Source organism: Fistularia commersonii, chromosome 27 (assembly GCF_037954325.1).
Source record: "Fistularia commersonii isolate RoL2024-O1a breed Wild chromosome 27, RoL_Fcom_v1.0, whole genome shotgun sequence".
Taxonomy (NCBI): domain Eukaryota; kingdom Metazoa; phylum Chordata; class Actinopteri; order Syngnathiformes; family Fistulariidae; genus Fistularia; species Fistularia commersonii.
The window spans coordinates 6708242-6725000 of NC_141310.1; the positions used below are offsets into that span (position 1 = coordinate 6708242).

The window sequence follows — 16759 nt, forward strand, 5'->3', positions numbered from 1 at the left end:
CAGTCTGTAAAGATGTCCCATCTTCAATTATGTGTTTCATCTGCTTTTTAACATTTCCTTTTAACATGAATGCAAAGTCACATTCTCTGAGTGTGAATCTGTTCTTTGTACCAAGTTATCAAAATTACGGTGATAGGAATGCAATGTATCGATGAATATTTTGTATTTGCTCTAACATTGTAAACGGGAGATGAGATCTATTTGTTCAAACACCCTCTTTCTGTTGTCTCCTGATAAAGCCTTTGGTAAAAGTTGAAGTGTTGATTTTGTCTCCTAAATTTAACACTCGGAACTGTGTTTTTATTTAGATAAAACGTTTTAATGGGTTGAAGCTAGTAGAATTGAAATTCGGTTTTGAATAAAACCACTGATTGCAGCAGAAAGGCAGTGTTCCAGCAGTGATGGTAGTTCGCAGATTCAGGGAAGCAGGTCATTTCTGGACATACAACTGATAAAAATAGTACTGAGTACAGAAACAGTAACCCCTGCAGTCTGTCAGCTGAGCGAGCATATATCCACTCTTGCCTAAACAGTCAATATAAGTCAATATGCATTTGCCAGTCCACAAACCTGTTTGAAATATCAAACCTGACTTGGGCTAAAAATTAGAAATACACATTTAAAAAAGCCTTTGGAAGCCTTGACTGATGACGTACTGTCAGAGGGGTTCTCAAAAACCTTACAGATCATGACAAAAATAAGTGAGCCGAAACTATTACCCCAGCATTCCTGTTGTTGAAGTGTTTCAGTGCAGTAACAATGGTCAGTTAATTTTATTTTTCATGTAAACTTCATTCATTCAGAACAGCGCTGAAAACACCCATTTGGAATTTGGGAGTTTTCAAGATCATCCCAGATCATTCCAATTATTCATTTTTATAGTGTTCTAGTCTGATATTTTTCTAGTGACTCACCTTTTTTTGCAAATTACGAGAAAACAAAGAAAATAGAAGACACTTATTTGCTTTTACTTTTGGACTGTTTTGAGAATAATGCTCTCTTCATCTGACAGCAGTGCTCTGTTGAAGCAATATAGTGAACATTATTCAAAGATAATAGCAGCTTGACTACAGACCTACTCCACAGATAACCACAGGTTACAATGATCAGTTGATTTTCTTTTTAATTTAAACTTCATTTTTTTCACAACAGAGCTAAAAAAAATCCATTCAGAATTTGGGATCTGTCAAGACTAACTTGCCCCTCTGATGTGTCTTGATGCACACATTTTGTCATGGCAGAGCTATTTATGGGCTGTATAGTCATGTGTCTCTGCTCCATTATCAGATTCATACACTCATCAAGAGGAGCTTCCTTTCTGTGGTCTTTCATGTGTGAGGCAGATGGAGTAGCTTTGTTGGAGCTTGAGGTTCATGTGCAGATACAATCAGCGGAAAAAGCACAGAACTGCAGGTGAAGTAAAATGCTCATAATTATATATGCTTTATTGTGCCCTTCTCCTTTTGAACCATTTTCTATTTTTATTTGAGTCAGTTTACCAATTTCAAGTTAACTCCAAATTGAAATAAAAACTCCCATGTATCGATAAAATCCAAATATTTATTTAGAAAAATACAAATATCCCCTTTGCAAAAACATTCTAAAAAATAATACTCAGGTGATTTTCATACGTCTTTATCACCTGAACACTAGTGATTAATTCTGCATGTCATAAGATGGCAGTTTTATTTTCCTTATTTGACTTCAGCATCTGAGATACAGTGAAAACATGTTCTTCCACCAAATGGAAAAATAACAGTAAAACTGCATCCAGTCAACTGACTTGTCAGTCCTTCCAGGATAAAACCAACACAGTTGTCCTCCCACTTTTTTATGTGCTTTTGCTGCTTGATTTATCGACCATAAGGTTTGATGTTCACACTGGCTCTGGATTCAGCAGCTGGTAAGAGTAGATGGCATCTTGGTAGTGGTACTTCTCTGTTATGGCCGTGATAGAATCGAGGCACCTGATTTGGCTCAGCACTTGTAGCACTTCGACCACAGCAGACCTAGATCGGGAAATATTCTGGATTAGCACTTTGTGATTAATGCGGATTTACATGCCAAGGGAAGTGATGTTTGAACAAAGAACACATCTATGTGAATGTCATCACACTTTTGTTTCAGGAAATTATAGAACAGTTTCTTTACTATTGGAAACCAATACAGTGACATGGATAATACATTTTCAAGATAGATCTGTGTGTTGTTAATGTGAAGTTATTTACATTTATCCAGCTGTCCTCCAGAGAAACATGCCGTTTAAATTACCTTGTGTTTGGATCTTCAGGTGGCGTTTGTTTGCACGTGCTGTGAACTTTTTGAATCAGGTGGTTCCTGAAAGACTGAAGCTGAGGCAAACATTCGCTCTGTCCTTTGAACCAGCTTGGTGGCAGACAGTCAGCGATCTAATGACGAGACACAAAGAACATTCAGAAGCAGAAAGATTATCATCGAGACTGTAAATTATGATGAAGGAACAAACACCAGAAATACAAAAGACTAATACCTTTTTGCATACATTAACTTCGATATTGGACAGTGTCTGGCTCGAAAGGGTGACCATCAGGTAGCGATTCAGCAGTTTGTCCAACATCAGTTCTTTTAATATGGACTCCGGAAGCAGGAAATCCCATTTCCCCATGTTCCCTAGAAGCTAAAACCCAAATAAAAAAATAAATATCTGTAAGCCGACAGCAGTTTCGCAGAGTCAAGCATTTCTGCACAGCAAAGGTGTAATATTGTACAAATGGCTGAAGAAGAATTAAATGAATAATACTTTAATGGCCATCCGTAGCTGCTGGTCCCTGAAGTGCCTCTGAGGAGACAGCGGATCTTCCAAGAACCTTTAACAATAGGCAAATGCAACAATAGAGCGCAAAATTAAAGACAACTACCGGTATATATGCTGTGCTTCAAATGAAATGATTTAGAGCACAAGAGGGAAGAACACGAAGTTACTGTTTCGGGTAGAGGGGGATGAAGATGTCGTCATCGACACAGCTCTTCAATCGGCCAACCACAGCGTCAATGAGGGTCTGCAAGGCGAAGGCGAAACATCAGCACAAATAGATACTTTTTATTTGACTTTGGGCTCATCAGAAACTAGAAATATAGGCATATTAAATATTTCAATGTGTTCTCGTGCAGCACATTTATTTATGTTTACTGTGTTGTCATCTGAATGCTGGGTATTTTGTGTTCAGTGTTTCTTTGTGACCTTTTTTGTCATTTTACAGTTGGTTTCATTTTCTTTAAGTCTATTGAAGAGCAGTCTTGAGTTTATTCCTTCTGTATCTCAAAACCCTAATTCAAGCTTGGGCTAAATATCAAACATGTTGATTTGATCCTGATGGATTCAGAACAATCAAAGAAACAGAAAAGCAAGACAGAAGCAGGATTTGTGTGACTGCAGTCACCGCTGATTCCCGCAAACGGGCTCGCTTTACCTTGACAGGTTTGCTGTGGTCTCCTTCAAAGACAGAATAATCTTCGTTCAGTGAGCGGCACAGATCAGCGAGGCAGACAGACTCACGGTGGGACAGGGGATCCCACACAAACTCTACAAAGGCTTAGAAGACACACAGTGAGAGATATTACATTGCATTTGCGTCAACATTTTACTACAGAGGTGGACTGTGCATTACCAGTTATCTTGACCACGACGGTCTTTTCTATGGTGTTAGACAGCATCTGTCTGTCCACGTGCTCTAGCTCTGTGTGGTTGTGTCCGTGACAAAACGTCTCTGCGGCTGTGAACCAGGGTAGGCTTTCCAAGTCGCTGCATGAGTCCTTTCAGACACAAATTATGCAAATTTTTAAACCTTGAGAAAAGTATGAAGACTGCCATTTGTCATAATGATAGGAGTCAGCCTCTGTACCTTTAGAGGGTTCCACACAAGTAGTTGATGTCTTATAATAGGGTTTAGCAACTTTGGCAAACACAGCGAGATGTAGGCGTCGTAGTAGGAGTCTGAATAGAATCCCCTCCACTCTTCAAAGCGAGATAGAACCCTTTTAACGTCGCAGAAGTCGTCCTGAACGTCAGAAAACACAGCCTGAGACTTCATCAGGATGTCGTCTAGAAGCAGCGGACAGAAAAAACAAGTTTCAGACATTAGACCTGTACATATGGGAGCAGAGAAGAACAAGACAGCTTTATTACTAATGTATATAGATACTGTCTTGACAGGAATACATGACCTTATTTGTCTGTGTCCAGATAATGTCTTCACCTCAGTGAAATCTTAACGGCAAAGATCCCGAGGAATGCCATGAGTCATATGACAATTAGTAATTTTAACAATGAACAGTGAACTAAAAATTAAAAAAGATTAACTTCAAAATGTACAGGGGATTATTAAAACAGAAGACTTAAAAAGAAGACAAAACCCCTTAAAATTAGAAAGAAGCTCATAGAAAACTTTGGAAATAGCCAGGAAATTAGATTTGTTTTATTTGGGACAAATTGCAAACAGGTTAGTTTAAATATGATTAACATCCAAATTGGAAAATTGTTTCCTGAACGTACTACTTTCCTCCACACCGCTGAGCTGTAATTAGAATTCAGAATTCTGGTCAGACACTAAAGAATACACACATCATCCTATCAGATGTTCCACATCTCCTCCTCACTCTGCGGCTGGCGGGAATACATCAGCATTCCTTAATCTTCTAAAACCTCATCATTTAGAAGCAAGAAAATTTGGTGTCATCCTCACCTTTCTGCTTCTGCAGAAGCTCTTCCTCCTCCGCTGACAACTCTGTGTCTTCAGGCATTTCAAACTCTTCATTAGCTCTTACAGCGGAGTCTTCCTTCCTGTAACCAATGTTAACAAAAGTAGAAAAATCTGTAAGATCTTCCGCTGCGTACAGATTTAAAGGACTTGAAAAAAATAACTTTTTTATGCTTGTGTGTAATTTCTATCAAAATCTCCTGTTTTTTGTAACCTGTCAGCAGGATTATGCAAAAAAACTGGGAGGTATTCCTGGCATGTCTATCTGGGAAGGGACCATAGGACATGCTGGAGAGACTATGTCTCCAGGCTGGCCTGGGAACACCTTGAGTTTCAATTCTTTAAGTTTACTCACTTCGGAGTTTCTGTTCCATTGGAAGAACTTTTGCTCTGCTCATCTTTGCTGTCTGAAAGTGAGATGGAACACCAAATTGTCAGTTACACTTTACACACAAAAAAAATTATCTTAAAATTATTAAAAAAAAAAAAAAAAGCACATTAGTTGATTCCTAAAGGCATTTCTTTACTGGTGGATATCTCTTCAACTAAACTAAGTATTTGATGAATCAGCAGCCCTCAACATCTTCAACATTTTTAAAAGTTCTCAATGTTTCAAGTCTGTCACTGACCAAGACTTTGTAGTGCAAACAAGACAATAGCTTCACCCTCAAAAAAGCTAAGATCAAAAGGTAAAACACTGATGGGCATCTTATGTTTCAAAGCTGAACATCTATGTCACCACAGCGTGCAGCTACACATCTGAGGAGTTTTATGTCAGACAGCCACAAAGTAAACCAACTTCAGTCTCATAACCGCTGGAATGACTTGACACATTTACAACTAGTTTAACCTGAAACACTGAAAACACATGGAAATAATCCAGCTTGTTCTCAACACTCACAACTGATTTGCTGTAGGCGGTCAGCCTGCTCCTTGATCTTCTGCTGTCTTTGAGCCAATAGTGCCTCCATGTGGCCAGAAAGGAGAGTGTGCAGCTCCAGTTCCAAAGAGTTGATCTCCATGATCTGAGGAAAGGCAACTTTACAACAGCTACCGAAAAAAACAAGCAAAAAAAAACAACAACAACATTCTAATCATTAGCAATGTCTTTGGCTGACTGATAACCGGAAATGGAAAGTAACATGAATTAAAAAAAAAATAGTTCAGACATTCACATTTAGTCGAGGCAATAAAAGTGTAATCCCGCATTACATCTCCATGTTTATATTCATTTAATATTTATCATACAGCAGAGCTCTAGTTAACAGACTGAGTCCAAGTATCTTTCAAAGCCCTGTCTGGTTGCATTAGAAGGCAACATGGTGAAATTAACATAACATTAAATTAACATAAATTGTTGTTTTCTTACCTTCTCCCGCAGACACTCCACCAAGTTGTGTGTGTAAAGGGTCATGGATCTAAAAAACTTCAGCTGACTCTCGGGGGAACATTCCTCCAGATTCTCAGCAGAGACTCTGGCATTTTCAACATCCCCCTCCATTCGTCTGAGCTCAGCCTGCCGCGCTCGGCACACCTCCTTCAGTGAGTCCAGTCTGAGGACATTTCACACTCATGTTATATCAACTTTAAAGAAACTGATGTAATGAATTAATAATGTGGCAATGGATTTCAGGGAATACAATGAACAATACAACTGATTACCAAATATAAGCAACGTAAGCAATATTACCTTTGGATTAAGCATAAACATCTTTTTTCATTGAAATTCAAGTGACATCTCAAATGAATGACACTCGATTTAATTAACCTAGTTATGATCTGGAAATCCTACTTTCCAGCGATCCTCCTCTTCACCATTGGGACTGTGACCGATGGAAGGACCTCTGGGATTGACTTTATTTGTTTTCGTCGTCTCTCCTGCTTCTTGCTGGGGCCGCTGGAATCACTGCCACTCGGACTCTGACAGACAGAGGAAATATGACAAAATCGCAAGGAATCAAAGCTGTTTAATAGAGTAGAGGAGCCATATTTTTAAGAGGAAACTCTGATATTACTTAAACAAAATACTGATACTACAATACTGGATGTGATGAGAGAAGAAAGAAAAAGACAACAGGGTGTTCAAAGATTTATTTACCTGTTCTCCTGGTTGTCTCTTGACTCCCTTTCCAATCTGCGTCTCCTCCCACAGCTCTTGCTCCTCTTCATCAGTCCCCCCCAGACTGCTTTCACTTTCCCCTGAGACAGGTACAGAAAGGTACTTTTCAAATTACTATACCACAAAAGGAAGGCAAAAACCTTCTAAGACCTACAAGTTTAACATATGTTTAGAACAATAAAACGTTCATGTCCTAATACTGTGCTTTCAAAAACATGCCAACTCCTTGTTCACAAAAATTAGTCAATATCGAAGACAATAAGAGCATTTGTAGGGTTTTACATTAGTTAAAGTTCATATTAAATGAAACCATCTGCAAAAAACGTCTAAAAGGACAAATGAAAAGCAGTTGGTACATGAATTTTGATCCATGTTTGACATTCTGACAGAACACTAATCCCAGCCAGTAAGAGGAGCAGCTTTGGCAAACAGTGACCAGTGGCTTATTTATATATCCTTAAATAACCCTTTCAATAAATTTTTCTTTTGGTTCTTTGCCTTTTTAAACTTACAAGCTTTCCTCTCCTTATTCTCAGCGTTCATTCTCATATCAAGCATCCGTTCTCATACCCAGTTTCTCAGCTATCCTCTCCTTGATGCTTTTCATTCGGGGAGCAAACTCTATGGTTCTCTCATGGTCATCTAGTTCATCGTCATCATCTTCATCTATGTGCTCATCATCCCCGTGTTCGCGATCTGGTGTGCTGCCAGCCGAGCTCTGGCCGTCTTTACTGAGAGGGATGAATTCTTTCTGCGCCCGAGCTGCCCGTCGCTGCCTCCTGGCCGCATCAATAGCCTTGGCATTTGGTATGAATACTGAAAACAAGATAAATGCAAAGAGAATTCAGGAAGGATGAATGTGGCAATACAGTCTACCTGTGACATTACAACAAATTACACCAGAAAATAGGTAATAAAAGACATAAAAATGGACAAAGTACTTAACAAATAACCCCAAACTAACAAGAAATATTCACAAACATATAATTAACTTTACACAGTGTTTGCAGCACTAACACACAATGTGTTGTCACTCTTTAGGCATGGAAACCAACAAAAATTGTTTAAGTCACATTTACTCTCTCAGTGACTTTTCCCTTCATTTCATACCCAATAAAACCCATACCTGGTTTAGCAGCTGAGGAGCTGCTGCTGTAGCTAGATGTGGGTGAATTGGCCCCACATTCATCATTTCCATCACCATCCTCCTCCTCGCTATCACTACGCGGAAGACTAAGAGGCGATGCCTGACTGCAGTAGTCTTGCCTAGGAGATAGAGGGACTCCTCCATCTGCTGCTGAGGGATACATGAGACATGTCCAAGAGCCAACTTAAATATGGTATTTTGCCCATTTGTTTGATTAATTCAAAGTAATAAAATTCAAAGTAATATTGGTCAAAGTGATTATTAAAAAAAAGATAAATATAGTTGTAAAGATCAAGTGCTAGGAGTGAGTAGTAGGACAAAAAAGTGTAGAGAGTAATAGAGTGACACTGATTGACTGACTAAAATGCAAAGGCCTTGAATTAAAGAAAGATGATGATGACAATAATTATTGTAAAAAGATTTGAATTTTGGCAGTTTTCTTAGTGACCTGCAGGAGTGTGATGTACTGTTTCAAAATAGGGCGCTTGTCCCTTACTCATGCTTAACATCCAAGTATTCCTTGTTTGTGCATTTTTGCTGAGGTCTGCAGAGCCACATAGTCCTAATGTCTTACTTTTGTTTTCCAGGGATGAATTCACAGAAGTGCAGTTTGATGAGGACCTAAAATGTTTTATGATTTGTTTTGGAAGGATCTAGGAGTACAGAGAAAGCACCTACCGGTGTTGCATGTGGTCTCAGCAGGTGGAGTCTCCTTACGCCTAACTTGAAACAGGACAGCTTTATCAGCAGATCTCTTTAATGTAAATTCTGGCTCCAGGGCTAAATGGGCAAAAACAATTAAAATAAATCAGACAATCAATTAGTGTGATAACTTGTGTTTACGCTTCTCTATTAAATTTCAAATGATCTAACCTCCCCCAATATTTTAAAAGCAATTTCCTGGATCAGACCCGACCTTAAACCTAAAAATCAACACCTCTGCATTGTATTCAAACTCTATAAAACAGTCACGTTGACTATATGGGACAGGCTCATCTAAGGATCTGCAAACTTCACAATACCGCGCATAGCACAAGCAGTCTTTGTTTTGTTAAGAATAACAGAGGCATTTCATTGAAATGATTATGGTGTAAACCATTTGGGGTTTACACCGTTTGCTGACAATATTTAATCCATCTTGTCAACATAACATTTTACTAACGAAATACCTTCCCTTCACATCGACGTGAGCGAAACGTCCCCACGTTTATATAAAAGAAACCCCATCTACGTCTACGCTACCTTCTTTGTCATCAGCGAAACTGAGGACTGCGTTTGTTTTCGTCTTTTGTCCGACTTTCTTCTTCTCTTCTGTTTCTTCCAGCTTCTCCTCGTCCTCTCCGCCGGGCTCGTTCGGCTTCGAAGGACGCGTTTCTCGCTTCGAACTGCAAGAGATCCCGCGGCCGTGGGCCACTTTGGACGGCTTGTTCACAACAACCGCTGCTTTCTCACTCTCTTCCCCATCACTGCTTTTCTGTTTTTCCTCCTCATCGCTAGACTCTCCTTTCCTCTGTCTAAAGTTTCTCCGGGGCTTTTTATTGAACATTTTTGTTGACGCACTCAGTGAGGGGACAGTGACTGGTTTTTCGACAGCGAAGCGACGGAGGTACGACAACTCGTCGTGAAGCGTTGACATACGTAATAAAAACCGGCCGTAAACCGACCGCAATGCTTTATGGGATATGTAGTTACACAAGAAACTAACTATTCCAATTGCCAGAGGTAAAAAAACAAAACAAAAAACTATTGCCACATAGTCGTAGCCCGTCGCCTTGAAAGCGTTACGGTCAGTTGACTTGGAATTCACGTTATTACGTTCGAAAGCTAATTAACTCTTAACGACGTCGTTTGTTCAAACAAATTCTATAGCAGGATAAAACAATAGAGCACGCTGGCGGGCACAAAGAATTCAAAACAAATCCAATGTAATTAAAGCGACGTCCTTTCTATTATCTTTCCATAGTCAGCGCTCCCGTCAATTGTAACCCCTCTCCATCTGTTCAACTTTTATTCCCACTATTGACTCTCTCTCTCTCTCTCTCTGTCTCTCTCTCTCTCCTCCCACTCGGCAGCCGGACAGACGTTAACAGTCCCGGCAGCCACACAGCGGCCGATCACTAGGCGTCAGCCATGTTGTTGATGTGACACACCGAGCTGTCAGCAACAGGTTCTGCTCAGTAGCAGCGCAGCTAAAAAAAATCAACCCGTTTTTGGAGAGGGGGATTTCTCTTCTTGTGCGACATTAAGCATCTTCAGTAAGTTTGTGAAAAGCGCCCGGAGGAAGTGGATGACAACTCGGCCCCCCTCGGCTGCTCGGAAGTTGTACTTTTGGGCCGCGGTGAGAGGAGAGGTAGGCGAGCGAAATTGCTTATCTAAGCACGGGTGTGAGTTTGTAATTGTGCAAAATATCAAATTTTAAAAAGTCTCACCACCTCGTTTTACTTCGTGTGGTGAGATATGTTCAGCGATTAATGCAATAATGCAAATTGAAACGTATCTACGTGGTGATGCTGCAGATGTCCCGAAAACAACCCGGGACGGGGTATTTAAGTTATCCATGATTTCAGAAAATATCATGGTATCAGCTGACTTTTTTTTATCGAAGTCTATGGCGTGTTTGAAATCGGTTTTGTTGGAAAGTCCTCTAAATTCCTCTCGATTCAAACTTGTTGAGCAGGTTGCAGGCAGGTATCTGGCTGGTGACGGCGATCACGGGAATGTTACTGTATCTGTGTATCTTACACAGACGCAGATGTAGATGCGAGTTTGTTCTTCTACAAAAAAAGGCTTATCATCGATTGTTTTTTGACATTTCACATAGTCTTTATGGTTTTCCTCACCCACGTTAAGTCCCTTAAACTGTCTTTATTGTTCAAAAAGGGACAATCAAATATCAGGGACAAGTCCTCGCTGGAAGTTGTGAACATGCTGGAAGTCAAAGCAGTTTAATGAAACACACTGAATTAATTATTTGCTGTATTTACTGGAGGAGATGATCAAGCGATGGAAAATGTAATGATGGCCTCAAGGTATGTGCTGGCAAAGATAAACAGTCTGATCAATACCAATAATGGAGTATAAGTGTGTGCTTCTGTGCTTGTCTAAACTACAATAGCAATGGCAAGAACACAAATATTGCATATGACGTTTACTAATTACATCAAAAATTACAAGTCCCGGTTATTCAAATAGAAGTTTCCCGTGACAATCATGCTTGGCAATATATCGTAATTACTGGCTCATGATCTCAATTTTAGAGCAATTAACTACAATATAATACTTATTCCAGTATGCTGCAATACTATATCATTTACCAAAACTTTAAATATAGACTTAAGGCGAAATATTTTACTGTTGAATTAAAAAAAAAAAAAAAAAAAAAGAAACATTCAAAGTGTAATTTATCTTTGCATTTTTTTTTAAATTCTGCACAAACATCAGTTTTGAAATTTGCTTCTCAAATGTTATCTGAAGTGTTGAGTTTGCTCGCTGTGCTTTCAGCTAAATAGCAAGGTTTACCAGCCCTGCTACTTTGCTGGGAGCCGACTGGGCCAGCAAATGGAATCACACGTGTATTTCCACGTCTAAAAATATTGATCTATTCAGATTTTATACTCACACAACTGACATCTTACCCATTCATAAGATACATAAGAGAGTTAGAAGCGTTGATTTTGGCTGATTAAAGTTGTTAACCAATTGTTAGTCTGGTTCAAAATTTTAGCAAACCAGAGCTCTGCTGCACTTTGTTTTCATGCATTCATTATATTGTGTCATTTGTTCCATATTAATTTTCTGGAGACAAGTAAATCTGTTTTCTACCTAGGATCCTGCAGATATTATCGGGATATTCCCTTCTCGCTCTCTCTCTCTCGAAAAGGGAGGCACCATCTGTAGTCAAGTTAGTAAATATTGCCACGATTTCAATGGTCCTCAGCCATCTGTCAAAATGCGCTCATGTACTTTGCTCTGACATGCTCAGTAACACATTGTGTGTATTTCAGCACATTGACTTATATCCCTGCAATTGTTCCTTGCAGCATCTAACACTGCAGGTAATGTAAGTGTAACAGACTTTTTAACCAGTACCAGCTTCATCAATCTCTGTCCTTTGAGATCAGAACTGCATACAGACTTCTGTATTCAGGGTTAATGAGGTGATCAGTGGCCATAATCTGTTCAACTGATCAGCATGAATGTAAATTCCAGTTTTAGAAACTGTCTCTTGTCCCCTTAAGGCAAGATGAAAGTTCCTTTTTGATCAGTGATGGTGGTGAAAGACATGCTAATACATGTAGACAGTGCAGCGTTTCTACAATAGTTCTAGATTTTTGTAGAAAGTTGTAGATTGTCATTCTATGTCTGTGTAGACTCTCAGTCATCCAGGTTGTGGTAGGTCCTGAATAAACTGGTATTTGCAGGAACTGGAATTACTTACTTTCTTGAAGGTGTTTCACCAGTCTTTCAAGAGGCTTCCTCACTTCTTGTTATCTAAGCACAAGCAGGTTCAGGTATTTAAGCACAACCTGGGTGAGGGTGTGATTTAACACCCTCACTCTCCTCCAGGTGTTAATAACTCCTTTCATCCTGGTGACTGGGGGGATCCAAGACTTGCTGTATATGCTTCTTCAGGGTCATCCCCCTTTTTAAATACTTGAGACTTCAGTGACTTCAGTCACAGACATGGCAGTCAATGAGAACTGAGGAAGCTAAGAGATAAAATATTGGTACTTTGATAAAATTAAGCAAGTCTGGTTTCCACTGTAATATAGATCAGGGAGTTCTTCACTCAGTTTTTCCAATTTCTTTCTTATCCTGCAAAATGCTCAACTCAGGGTAGGGCAGAGTCAATCTCAGGAGGGAGAGGCATGCCTTGCCTCTTAACAAAACAATATTACATTGCAAACAGTAATAAGAAATAACATTTTCTGAATGCATACATGGTAGCTGAGTTACACTTTCATGAAGAAGTTAGTGAATTGGGGATGGAGCACCCAAATATCTCCTGTAAACCAGCTTACATATATGCCTGTTCCATTTTTTACACCAGATAGTACAGCTTCGTACCTGATAAACCACTGTTTAAATTAAAACATGAGTTATTGGCTTGTTGATTTGCGCACTTGTTAGGGATCTGGCACTTGGTCTGCCAGCTCTCTGGCTTTGCTTTGAAGGCTTGCTTTTCCTACCTTGGTAAGGGAAATGTTCTTGAATTGTAACATGAAAGATCCAGTCAAAAAGATTGAATTAAGTAATTGAATGGGAGGAAACCATAGTGGCACAAGTAAGGAAAGAGAGAGTCATTGGCTAGAAGTAATGTGATGTCATTGGGATGAGATCAGTGAGCAAGGCAAGCACATCCATATCTTAAAAAAACACTGTGCCAGTCAGCCAGCAGTGACTTCTGAAAGGGAGTGAAGACAAGCAAGAGTCAGAAAACGGGCAAAGTATGCATTTAGGACAAAAAGACCAAGTTAGATGCACAGTGACACATGGGGAGAAAGAGATAAAACTGCTAAATTTTAAACAGAATTGGAGAATGAGGAAGTAGAATGATAAAGAAAAGAGAAAAGCTTCTTTGTAAAATATCAGTGTGTGCACCCTTGGTTTCAAATCTCTGACTGTTCATGAGGCTTTCAATATCTGTTACTCAGTGAAACACCTTGGAGACTTGTGATAAGTGCATTATTAAGAGATTAACTATGAGTTGACCTGTGTTGACGAAGTGTCACAGTTAAAGATAGTCAAAGACACCAAGAGTTCAAAGCTGCCACTGCAAAAACTAATGTCCAGGACACGGGCTATTTATCCAACAGCTTTCATTGTTGTGTGTATACTAACGCAGAGAGACAGACTTGGCCTTTGCAATTGAGAGCGAAGCCAAACAGAAGCACTTGAGGTTTAACCAATAGTCATGAATTCAAAGACAGACCGCAACCCTGAGGAAGTTTCCTTGGCAAACCACGATCCTCTTAAACAGTGGATAATGTAGGATGCAAGATTAAGGGGATGCTGCGGAGCTTGTAAACAGAGCAATGTAATCTAATGTATTTATTCCTAAATTCAGTGCAAGAATGTTCTAACATCTGTAATTGCTGCAAGGATTAAATTTTGTATGGCATCTGTGCATTTGGATTTTATTCTCTCTCTCAACTTGAATATTTTGTGTAACATTAATCATTAAGTCCAAATTCTGTCTTCCATTCCACTGAAAATCTGTTGGTTGTTACTTGGTAGAAGTTACGATAAACTGTTTCACTATTGACACTTACCATATGTTTCATTGAGAGCATTTACAGGTGCTCACATCTGATATAAGGTTACTTGATATTTATTTATTTATTTTTCTTACGCCCATACTTTGGGTGGGCATTGGCTTCAAAAAACCCAGTCATGCTGTAGTTATTTTAGACAAACCCAGTCCCAAGAATAATCAAAGCTCTTGTTGCACACCAGTATAAATAGAACTGGGAGGAGGTCAATGTCTCTCTCATGAGCACATTGGCAGGTTGCTGCCAAACGCAGCTTCCAGTCCCAACATGTTAACTGGATATTATGCCATACTAAACAGTAAGCGATTAGATCATGTAAACCGCGGTAAAATGTTGGTACTGTGTGTCAGGAGATATTAACGGCCTTCTCTTCTTCAGTGTTATGGGGAATAAATCTGGTCTCATGAGCGCATGTGCAGTAGAAGATTCTTCAACAGCCCTTTGTGTTCGCTCTGCAGCTCTAGACATCTCTTTTAGAACATCACTTTTTGTGGTCTTAATGGTACTCCATCTGGCACAAAAGTTAGTTTTCTGATCGGGTGTGTCTGTGCGATCCAATCCTCACCTCAATTCTACCTCAGTGGGGTTATTCCCAATGCAAATACTGTGAATGCAAATGCAGTATTCATGCAGTAGCTCAATGCTTCTTCTGAGGAAGAGAGCAATTGTGTGTGTTCATGCACGAGTGTATGTGAAGAGGGGTATTTCAGAGAAAATTTAAATTTGGCTTGCAAATCTGGTTGGATAAAATCCCCCACTAAAGGCTGACAGGCCATTTGTTCATTTAGTCCAGGCTAGGCAAGCTCCTCTCCCAGCCTGTCAGTCTTATGCTGTCAATCGTCATTCCTCATGCAGAGGTTGTGACAGGCTTCTTACTCTTCATCTAGTTTGTTTCTGTCACTTGATGCAAGGGTCACACAGAAACCCCCAACCACCACCACGGGTACCAGTCCTGTCTTTTTGTTGAAGGGAGGGTTGCAAGGCTGAGGTCTCAGCTTACCTGTTGATATTTGAATCCTTATCTATGGTTGGTTCCTCAGAGATCACAGATTAAAGTGGCCGTAACAATTTTCCTCTGTGGGTTGATCAAGCTACCAAGTTAAGCTCAACACAAATCCTGAGAGGAGTGAAGCATGGGTCCGGGAAGAACGTTTGAAATGTTGACTGCATTCAGCAATCACCTGTCTACAACATCCATCCATCCATCTATCCATCCATCCATCCATCCATCCATCCATCTGGATGGATGGATCCTCCCGCTTATCGGTAGTCAAGTCGCAGGGGCAGCAACCGGAGCAGTGAGGCCCAGACCTCCCTCTCCCCTGCCACATGGTCCAGCTCCTCTGGGGGGACTCCAAGGCGTCTCCAGGCTAGCCTGGAGATATAGTCTCTCAAGCGTGTCCTGGTTCTTTCCCGTGCTCAATCCTGCGGCCACCAAACCGGATCCCCTCAACACCCTGGCTGCGCCTAGAAATTCTGTCCATAAAAGTTATGAACAGAATCGTGACAAAGGGCAGCTTTGGCGGAGTCCAACTCTCACCGGACATGGGTCTGACCCACAACCAGCAATGCGGACAAAGGTCCGACACCGGGATGGTGATCCTCAGGATGGGGAACTAGGTCAGCAACTTCAGCCCCAGAAATAGGTGTGTCCGCTCAAGAGTCCCCCGGCTCTGCTTTCTCATTTGAAGGCATTTCAATGGGATTGAGAAGGTCTTGGAAATATTCCTGCCATCGATCTGCAACTTCTCAAGATGAGGTCAGCTGCACTCCGCTCCCACTGTACACAGTGTTGACGGAGCACTGCTTCCCCTTCCTGAGCCACCGGATGGTGGGCCAGAATCTCCCCGGACACCTCCCATGCCTGAGTTTTTGCCTTGGCAACCATCGGAGCCGCATGCTGCTTGGCCTGCTGGTACTTGTCAGCTGCCTCCGGAGCCCCACGGGCCAGAAAGGGCCCGATAGGATGCCCTCTTTAGTTTGATGGCATCCCTCACCACTAGAGTCCATCAGCGGGTTTGAGGGTTGCCGCCCCAACTGTCGGCAACCGCCTTACGACCGTAGATCCAGTCTGCCACCTCGACAATGGAATCACCGGAACATGGCCCATTTGGACTCAATGTCCCCCTCTTCCCTCGGGATGTGTTCTGCCAGAGGTGGGAGTTGAAACTCCTTCTGACGGGGGTCTCTGGTAGACGTTCCCAGCAGACCCTCACATTACGTTTGGGTCTGCCAGGTCTGACCGGCATTCTCCCCCACCATTGGAGCCAGCTGACCACCAAGTAGTGATCAGTTGACAGTTCCATCCCTCTTCACCCGAGTCTCAGGACATGTGGCCGCAAGTCTGACGATACGACCACAAGGTCGATCAAAGAACTGTGGCCAAAGGTGTGTTGGTGCCAAGTGCACATATGTGCACCTTTATGGCTGAACAAGGTGTTTGTTATGGACCACTCGGGGTCAAATCGGGGGGAGGGGGGGCGTT

At 41.0% G+C, this 16759-nt stretch overlaps 2 protein-coding genes across 6 annotated transcripts in view; one reads left to right on the forward strand and one right to left on the reverse strand.

Annotated features, from left to right (window-relative positions):
• Positions 1-1419: 1419 nt before the first annotated feature.
• Positions 1420-9701, reverse strand: gcfc2 (GC-rich sequence DNA-binding factor 2). Of its 2 annotated transcripts, none has more exons than XM_086175064.1 (18): positions 9245-9701; positions 8681-8782; positions 7982-8152; positions 7426-7671; positions 6835-6935; positions 6529-6656; positions 6106-6289; positions 5638-5761; positions 5092-5143; positions 4722-4819; positions 3882-4081; positions 3648-3792; positions 3450-3571; positions 2962-3038; positions 2780-2846; positions 2510-2656; positions 2272-2408; positions 1420-2009 (listed from the first exon to the last, which is right to left on the reverse strand). In XM_086175064.1, exons 1-18 carry the CDS (start codon positions 9636-9638, stop codon positions 1877-1879), a joined length of 2628 nt encoding a protein of 875 aa, XP_086031190.1. In that variant the 5' UTR covers positions 9639-9701; the 3' UTR covers positions 1420-1876. The 2 variants fall into 2 exon arrangements, with proteins under 2 accessions (XP_086031190.1, XP_086031189.1); XM_086175063.1 differs by having other exon boundaries at positions 7982-8149; positions 9245-9697.
• Positions 9702-10114: 413 nt separating this feature from the next.
• The window catches only part of itsn2b (intersectin 2b), a 36008-nt gene continuing 29363 nt past the window's right edge, over positions 10115-16759 (forward strand). For all 4 annotated transcript variants that reach the window (XR_015108886.1, XM_086175060.1, XM_086175061.1 and 1 more), the window contains exon 1: positions 10115-10352. The gene's annotated coding sequence lies outside the window, so the exon portion shown is untranslated. The remainder of the gene's footprint in view (positions 10353-16759) is intronic.